This window comes from Eufriesea mexicana, unplaced genomic scaffold, assembly GCF_001483705.2.
Source record: "Eufriesea mexicana isolate 0111107269 unplaced genomic scaffold, ASM148370v2 scaffold8420, whole genome shotgun sequence".
Classification (NCBI taxonomy): domain Eukaryota; kingdom Metazoa; phylum Arthropoda; class Insecta; order Hymenoptera; family Apidae; genus Eufriesea; species Eufriesea mexicana.
This window is the reverse complement of record NW_016916180.1, coordinates 119,567-128,281: the sequence shown is the minus strand read 5'-3', so window position 1 is coordinate 128,281 and position 8,715 is coordinate 119,567. Positions and strand designations below refer to the sequence as shown.

The following is an 8,715-nucleotide window of genomic DNA, read 5'->3' as shown; positions in this document are numbered from 1 at the left end:
GGTACATCAGTTTTAGTCAAATAGATTTCGTAGGATAACAGATGCATAGCACTATTTAGCTACATCGTTAATATCAACACCTATAAAAATATTTGAATACCTTATGTTTCCAATAAAATACCTAGTTACAAAATTGTTATATCTATATGGTAACTAGCATAAAAATTATAAATAATTGAAACAAATAAAGAAATTTATAAAAATGTATGAAGAAATCAGCTCAATGAAATAAAATCTGTCGTATTAAAGTTGTTCTCATACTACTAACGAAGAAACACAAGTTTTCCTTCCTTCCATCCCCTTTCTTTGTCGGCCCTTTCATTCTTTATCCTTAGAAGAAATAAAGGCAAAGTCGTAACAGTGGGATGATTAATATCCGGCTGACAGTTTGTGAAACGGGCAGCCAATAAACGGGATAAAAATACTGGTGAAAAATAGCGTGCTCATTAGGGGTACAGTGACATCTGCGACTGCTGCGTCGAAAGTCTTCGAAGAGCATGGAAAAGATTCTTGAACGGAGCGAACAAAGAAGACAGGTTTATTAAACTAATGGCGGATCATTTTAATATTCCAATGGGAGGGCATTGCATTTGCTGACTTGTAGAACTTAATAACTTTTTTTTCAAGAATATTGTTACCTCTTTTCTAATCATCATTAAATTTAATAATTTTATATAGTTAAAAAAGAATGTAAATTTGAAGTAGTTAGAAACTTACATAATTTTACCAATATTTACTATTTTATTTTTAAATACGTTATTAAATTAAAAAATGAAAATTTTATTATAGTTATTAATAAAGCATAGTGATATTTTTTAACATTAGAAAATATTGTATAATACAACTTTTTATATTCAATATCTAATATTTTAATATATGCATAAAGAATTTTTCTACGTAATAATTTTTAACAAATTTTTTAATGCAATTTTAATTATTTTTTGTATGTATTAATTTCTAAATTAACGAGAAGTTACTTACATAGGTGGCACTGCAATCCTGACAAATTGTGACAGAGGTACACAATGTGCAGAATTCAAAGTAATGTTTGGTTAATTAATAATTTCTATCACATATACTAGTGAAACAAATAAATAAATTGTATAATAAAAGTCAGAATATTCTTTGCTGTACTCTATTTTTATTGATAAAATGGTGGACGGTAAGTAGTTTGTGGTACTACATAGATATAACCTGTTAACTTGTTAAATTTCTATAATCTTTTATAAAAGTTTTCATTAAAATTCTATAGTTATATTCTTAATAGCTTTATTTAATTTACAGAAGAAGTAATACGTCGAAGATTACTAATAGATGGGGATGGAACTGGAGATGATCGGCGAATAAATATGCTTTTAAAATCATTTATAAAGTGGGCAAATAGTCCAGATGTAGATAATACTTTACATGAAAGAATGTTATCCCAACTTGCTCAATGTGAATTTGCACAACGAAAGTCTAGACTAGTCTCAAATATGAGTCAAGAGGAACTAAAGAGTTATGAACAATTATCGAAGGAGATTGAAATTGAAATAGAGGAAGCTAAAAGAGATATAGAGAAAACAAAAGCAGAATTACAAGATGCAAAACGTGTTAGAAAGAATAGAATTGAATATGATGTATTAGCAAAGGTTATAAATGAGCAACCAGACAGAGTAGAAACCAATTTAAAACTTGCTACACTATGTGAAGAATTAGGGAAATTAAAGGTAAAAAGATTACATTGTAATGATTATTAAAAAATTGTACTTTATCGGACTAAAATCAATGTAATTATATTGGTATCTAGGAAAAATCTGAACAATTAGAACATAAATTGGAAATGAGACGTAAACAATTTCATGTTTTAATTTCTTCCATACATTCTTTACAAGGAATGTTAGATGAGTGTGATGAAGAAATAATGGATGTAAGTTTAGAAAATTATGAAGATACAGATACTTCAACACCTTCGAAGACTGAAGCATCTTAAAAGTATTTTGTAAATATGTATTTGTAAATTTTATAAATGCTTTAATATACTAAAATAAATATACCTTCACGTTTTCTGAAAATTTACTTTTCTTAGGACTGTATGAAAAAAAAATTAAACAAATGTATGAAAAAAGTATTTAGCATATTTAAACTTAACAAAAATGTCAGTAATAAATTACCTGCATAATTTATATATACAAAAGTATATTATCCAATTCTTAATTTTAATTTGCTAGTTTTTGGAACATGTCTAATAGTTAAAGATAATCTAATTCCTCGTTTTAATACTTCTCCTTCTGAAAATTGCTCTCCACATATACTTAAATTTTTTATCACAGATTTTGAAATAATATCACTTTCTCTTTCTGCAATTGAATGTAAATAATTGTGGTATAAGTTTTCTTGAAGAATAAATAGACTTCTACGTTCTAACAGAAAACTGAATTCTAAATTAGATTGATGTTGCTGAAACAAAATTTTACAAGTAGTTTACATCTGAATACACACAACTAACATTATAATTATTATCACAACCTCTGTACTGTTGAGACGTTTATAAAAATCGAGAAGTGTATGAGAACCACAACTAATGGTTGTTACAATAGGGTAAAAGAGTGGACCATCTGAGTGTGCCTAACAAGTATAAATTGCCATCTTTTATATCTTTTTAAATATGAATTCATATTTAATTGATTTTTTATTTGTAATTATACCATTATTCCTTGGCCAGATAAATATTCATTAATTAATACATGATTAGGTTGCTTATTCTTTTCAAATATATTACAGGATGACACTTTATTAATATATTTTTGAAGCCACTGAAAACATATTATTAGTAAGAATATTTATATTTTATTTTAGTATTATATAATACAGTTCTTTTGTTATACATAATTATTATACAATACTTACACATGGTATTTGTTCTGCTATCATACCTTTTGGATGTGGAATACCACCCCAATTTTGTAATCTACGATGACTTAATTGTGTCCACTTTGGTAGAGGAGTATTATTAATATGCTTTATTATTTCATCCTCTTCTTCTTGTGTAATAAAATTTGGAATATAAATAGCTAAATTGGGTACCTATATAGAATTAAAAAACAATGCCTTTTTAACAAAAATAAAACATAACCTCTAATAAGCAAATTTTTTTAATAAAACAAACCTCGGGAATTACATTTTCACGAAAAATTTGTTCATATCCTTCCATTTTTCAATGAGAAAGATAAAATAGCTAAAAAAACAATTTATAAAAATAGTTGGTCAGTGATATCTGTATATATAAAAAGACAAGAACTGTTTAGCACTAATTTTGTACGTGTTAAAACGTAATATATACATTTGTAAATAAAAATATGTACTGAATATTTAAAAACAAAGTTTCTTTTCTAATGTAATGCATAAATTTCATTAAATTTCTTTTACTTGATAATTTGTTAGTTTTATCGATATTATATACATATCAATATATATCTAATTAAACGAGAAGCTTTTGTTCTTAAATTTTTAAAACTTCATACATATCCAATATAAAAGAAATTTACTCTTTTTCTTATGGTAATCATAAGCATTTAATAATTAAGCTGTTTCTTTTCTAATCGATATTATATTTAATTACATAATAAATTGAGAGTTAGTTTTTCTTCATGGAAATAAGATATTTTACATCTTGTTTGATATTAAAAGATATCCTACTAAATATATAAATACGAACACTAAATTACTTAGAAATGCGTTTGCGTAAAATCAATTTTATAGAAGGGACTATCCTTCATATGACTGTATGTAAAGCACAAATCCTTAAATGTATAGTAACGTAAAATAATCTTTGCTGCTATTATGTTAAATTTATTTGTTTAAATAAATAACGGAGAAAAATGGATAAGAATCAAACAATGATTGAAATGGATAATAAGGAATTAAAACTTGTTCATCAGGTATATCCTTCAAATTAATGTGTCATAAAACAAAGTATATTAACTATAGATTGTTATTAATATTAATAAAATATTTCTTATTTTATGTATATAAAATTCCATATGTATGTCTACAGTTTCTTATAGATCATGATTTTGAAAATACTGCCGATGCATTAATGGTAGAAGCAACGATAAAAGGTTTTAAACATTTTAAGGAAGACTTAAAAACTGAAGATGAGATTTACGAAAATTTTTATGAACAATTAATGTTAAATTACAACACAGGAGATAGAAGAACATTTTTAAAAGTAAAATAAAAACTTTTTATTTTATATTTACGAGTATAATAAAAACATTAATTAAACAAAATATAATTTATTTAAACTTTTTGTTTCTAGTTATGGAATTTTATAGTACCTGAAGATATTAAACAGACAAAATCTTGTAAGATTTTGATGTTACATATATATGTATATTTTGCAATGTTACCTATACGCATGTTACATTCTTATAAAGAGAAAGGTATATGTAGCAAAAGATAAATATAATGTATATATGGAAGGTATATTTCTAATTTTATTTACGTTCTTTATTTTTGTAATTCTTTTAGGTAAAGGGCAAACAGAGGCAAATGATCCTGTGATGCCATTTAATCAACAAGATTTTGAGTGTGAAAAGGTAATTTTAATTAATCCTAACTTATTATTTCTTTTTTTTTATTCGTATCATATCTATTCGGTTATTTTTTTTTCCTTTTTCTTTCAAAAACATTAAATATTGTTCTTTTTATTATGCATACAGTATGAATTTTGTAAGAATTGTAAGATAAAAAACATAAGTAGTTGTATAAAACATGCTGTGTGTTTCTAGTAACTAATTTTACATTAATAACATGCAGAATTTTATAACTGAAATAGAGAAGAATATGAATGATAGTATGGAAGAGTTACGCAAATTTCTGAATACAATGGGTAAAGAATTAGAGAATGATGCAGAATTGAGACCTTATTTTGCATTACCTTTTATGGAGGCTCCTTATGCAGAACCATTCCTTTCTAAAATATTTGTTAGAAGTTGGTCGGATAAATTAACAGAACAGTTAGAACTCTTTCTCAAAAAGAATAAACAACGAGTAAGTAAAATTCAAAGTACCTCAAACATATGATTTATTTAACAAGAATAATAGGAAATGTATGTGTAAAATATTTCATGAAGGTATATACAATTTTAAGAATTTTAGTAATATAGAATATAATGATGAAAATTTGAATAAATTTTCTTCGAGTTATACATCTTTATCTGAAGACCATAAAAAAGATGTAATTACAAAGAAGGCAATTAGGAATGTACCAATTATACCAAATGATAGAAATATTCCAATATTTTTAGAAGATGGTGAAGCAGATGAACAATATAATTTATGTGATAATATAAAATATAGCAAAAAATCAAAGTGAGAAATATTTAGTGTTTTTCTAGTCTATTTTAAACCATTTTAAAAATAATCATTTTTGCCATTTATTTATTTATTTTTTTTTATAGAAGTATACAAACTGTATTAATGAATTCTTCAGAAGAAGATATATATTCATCACATTTTGCTAAAAAGAACAAAAAATTGATGCAGTGTACCCAAGAATTGGCAATAGCAAAATCTCATTTATGTAATGTCCATTCTAATTATGAAAAATTAAAAGGAAGATTTCATAAACTGCATGCTGACTATCATAAACTAATGAGTATTGCAAGAGTGTTAACAACTGCCTTAGAAGATTCAGTGAAAGGACAAGCAATTGATTTTCAAGCTATGCTAGAAACTTGTACAAAAATCTTTCCAGATTTATTTAGTCAGAATATAAAAGATAGTTCACATGTAAGCAACAAAATGTTTACTATAACAATTTTTGTATAATGTTTATATTGATATGTTTATTCACTGTATTTATTTTTATTATATTATATCTGATTTATTTACAGTGTTCTTCAGAATGGCTATTAAATAAATCTCGTTCTGATATGAAAATTATTGAATATTCAAACTCATACAATACATTTATTTCTCCAAAATTATTGGATTTCAAAAAAATTAAATTACATTTAATTAATGGAAGTATCAAAACGAAATTGTTTCTCTTGCAAGCATTACGAAGGGTAAGATAAAACTTTTAATATCTGTCTCAACTTTCGCATAAACAAATAAACGTGTTTGTTAGAAAATAACATTTAGTCAACCTGGAGAAAGAGATGAGACAGTACACGAATATATAAGTAAAGATTTATTAGGACTTCATAGTCAAATCGCTAGTTACAAAGGAGAATCTATATTGCCATACTTATTAACTCCACAAAATATTATTATACCACATCCTTTGCAACAGTCTGTCACGAGATTATTGAATGCTTTAGCATCGTTTAGATGCGGAAGAGATTATTTATCCTTTGATTCTACTGTCGTCGATATGGTACTATGACGTTAATAAATTTAATTTAATTATAAAAATTTTAGAAAAATTATAAAATTAATGATATAAATATTTTAGATATTCAAGTGTCTAAATAGTGTTTCTGATAATAACATAGATACATTAACTTGTAATATGATTATTGCAATGCTACAAAAATTATCTTTGCGCAAACAGCAGAGAATCTATATGATAGAAAATGGATTAGTGGAATGGTTGGTTCATCATTTACATGATCAGTGTCATGTTATGGATTCTTATCGATTAGAATACGCTACAGCCCTTTTGATGAATTTATCGTTGCATCAGATAGCGCAAAAGAGAGTATCAAATATGGCCTCCCTACTTCTTTCAACATTGATTAATTTACTATTAATGGATCATGCATCGGTATAATAAATTGTTCTGTATATTTTCTAAAATTCGTAATTATAGTAATTTGTATATAGTTATGATGTACATTTATGCCAGGCATTGCCATACATTAATGGAGCCTTAAATAATTTTTTGACAAATCACGTAATCAACGAAGAAGCAAAGAGGATCAAATTATCGTCTGTAATAGAACAGTACAGTAAATATAAAACTGGCGAAATAAGGTAAAATATTTTTTGTTCATTGAGGAAAGATCATATCATTTTAAATAAAAATATTTAAATAAAATGGATAACAGGAAACACTTGGACCACATTTTAAAAATGCATAGAGGTGAAATTACTATTAAAACGGAAGATGAAGAAATGGGAGATAATGATAATGTGGGTAATAACTTATAAAATATCCTGCACTTTAATGAAAAAGAAAAACTGCCTTTTTCAGGAGGAATTCGATGTGTTAGAAAGTCAATTGGAAGAAAACGATCCTGTAAAGAATAATTACCAAGAATTGTCTGGAGAATTGTTATTAAAATCGTGTTATACAATTTTACCTAAGGCAATTCAGAAAAAAGAAATAATTTTCGATAGATCGTCACTTGCACAATTTAAAGCAGAAGTGATTGACTCTACTATGCAAAATAATCGAGTTAAAAATTTATGTTCTGAACATGAATCAATCAAACGCGAAGAATCTTTACCAAGGTATTAATAGTATCTTGATTTTTAAATTTTGTTAATTTGTAAATTTGCGTACGCTTTATTTTACATAAATTATTAAGTTTTCTTCGTACATTTTAAGAAAATTGGTAAACAAAAAGTGTGACGTGAAAAATAAAAATAATATTATAGTACAACAAAATTCTGTTAAAAAAGCATTATTGCAACAAAAATCGCAGTCGCATGTGACTAAATTAAGCTCTTCCTCAAATAAGGTATTTAATGAGAAACTAATTATCGATTAAAGATTTCATATTACAATTCATAATATTTTTTAAGGATCGGCAAATTTCTAAACGGCAAATGGTGAACGAAAGATGGAAGTCAAACTATGATAAAACTTTTATAAAAGAAACTTATAACGAAAATGCTATGTATCTCTATGAAAATTATACTTCGAAGTTTGTTATATTTTTTCTTAAATAAAAATGGTTCAATGAGATTTGTAAATTAATTTTTTGCAGGGATAGCAGTAAAACAACCCTAGCATCATCAATGTTTCTAGGAGTCGGAAGTGAAGCTGAATCAACAGGTTAGAATATTTTTCAAACAATTTTTCTCATTTGTTTCATTAAAAAAATGAAATTTAAGAGAGAAAATATAATTATTTGCTTACAAATTTCTAAACTTCTGGCAATCGTACCATGTTTGGCAAGTAAGATATATTATAAGTACCATGTAGTGAAAGCTTTATAACTTTCTCTTAAATATACATTTGGTCATGATCTCGAAAAAATTGGAGCAAGTAAACGAAAGCAACAAAATTTAAAACGAACCATGTTCATTCGTCGTGTAATTACGTAAAATTCATCATTTTTTAATTATTTTGGTATTTTTCAGTAATGGAGAAACTCAGCAGCATAGCATCATTGTAAGTCAAGATTTCGATGTGATACACATGCACTGTATGTTTTTAAACTTAATTATGCACTATTGTATACAATTTAATACCTTTTTATACACTACAAATTTTTAATAAATTGCCTATTTTGTTTACCGTTATTAAATCATTCTTTGGTAAATTAAAATACATTATCATTTGAAATTAGAACTTTCTTTACAGGAATATTGACGATAGCAATAAAACTACGAACGATAAAATTTCTTGCCAAAATTAAAAGCCAAAACTTCCACGGACTCCACCATAATTAAAATTAAATTTAAAAAAATGTTATAAAGAAAAAAATTCGTGTCATTTTCGCAATAATTTTATTTTAAACAACAAATATAAACAATAATATTTAATTAAAATTAAAT

The 8,715-nt window shown here is 25.7% G+C and overlaps 3 protein-coding genes across 3 annotated transcripts; 2 read left to right on the top strand and 1 right to left on the bottom strand.

Moving 5' to 3' along the window:
* The first annotated feature begins 479 nt into the window (after window positions 1-479).
* Window positions 480-1,972, top strand: thoc7 (THO complex subunit 7). Its single transcript, XM_017907556.1, has 4 exons — window positions 480-536; window positions 986-1,162; window positions 1,285-1,709; window positions 1,790-1,972. The coding sequence occupies exons 2-4, from the start codon at window positions 1,153-1,155 to the stop codon at window positions 1,970-1,972; spliced, it is 618 nt and encodes a 205-aa protein (XP_017763045.1). The 5' UTR covers window positions 480-536; window positions 986-1,152.
* A 209-nt stretch (window positions 1,973-2,181) lies between these two features.
* On the bottom strand, window positions 2,182-3,193 carry LOC108552893 (alpha-ketoglutarate-dependent dioxygenase alkB homolog 6). The gene is made up of 5 exons (XM_017907575.1): window positions 3,149-3,193; window positions 2,890-3,066; window positions 2,688-2,795; window positions 2,509-2,607; window positions 2,182-2,439 (listed from the first exon to the last, which is right to left on the bottom strand). Exons 1-5 carry the CDS (start codon window positions 3,191-3,193, stop codon window positions 2,182-2,184), a joined length of 687 nt encoding a protein of 228 aa, XP_017763064.1.
* A 667-nt stretch (window positions 3,194-3,860) lies between these two features.
* LOC108552875 (lisH domain-containing protein ARMC9) lies at window positions 3,861-8,576 on the top strand. The gene is given in 18 exon segments (XM_017907555.1): window positions 3,861-3,920; window positions 4,037-4,210; window positions 4,301-4,424; window positions 4,513-4,580; window positions 4,801-5,034; window positions 5,135-5,355; window positions 5,445-5,775; window positions 5,880-6,053; window positions 6,116-6,364; window positions 6,443-6,754; window positions 6,836-6,963; window positions 7,038-7,122; window positions 7,184-7,443; window positions 7,541-7,730; window positions 7,732-7,859; window positions 7,923-7,990; window positions 8,299-8,329; window positions 8,522-8,576. Coding segments are annotated over 18 exon segments (2,892 nt in total).
* Window positions 8,577-8,715: the final 139 nt, after the last annotated feature.

Excerpts from the sequence above, each read along its gene's own strand:
- thoc7 (XM_017907556.1), top strand. Across the intron at positions 1,710-1,789 it reads AAGAATTAGGGAAATTAAAG|GAAAAATCTGAACAATTAGA; the intron begins GTAAAAAGATTA and ends ATTGGTATCTAG.
- LOC108552893 (XM_017907575.1), bottom strand. The coding sequence starts at position 3,193 with ATGGAAGGATATGAACAAATTTTTCGTGAAAATGTAATTCCCGAG. Across the intron at positions 3,067-3,148 it reads GTGAAAATGTAATTCCCGAG|GTACCCAATTTAGCTATTTA; the intron begins GTTTGTTTTATT and ends AATTCTATATAG. Across the intron at positions 2,608-2,687 it reads TATCTGGCCAAGGAATAATG|GCACACTCAGATGGTCCACT; the intron begins GTATAATTACAA and ends TATACTTGTTAG.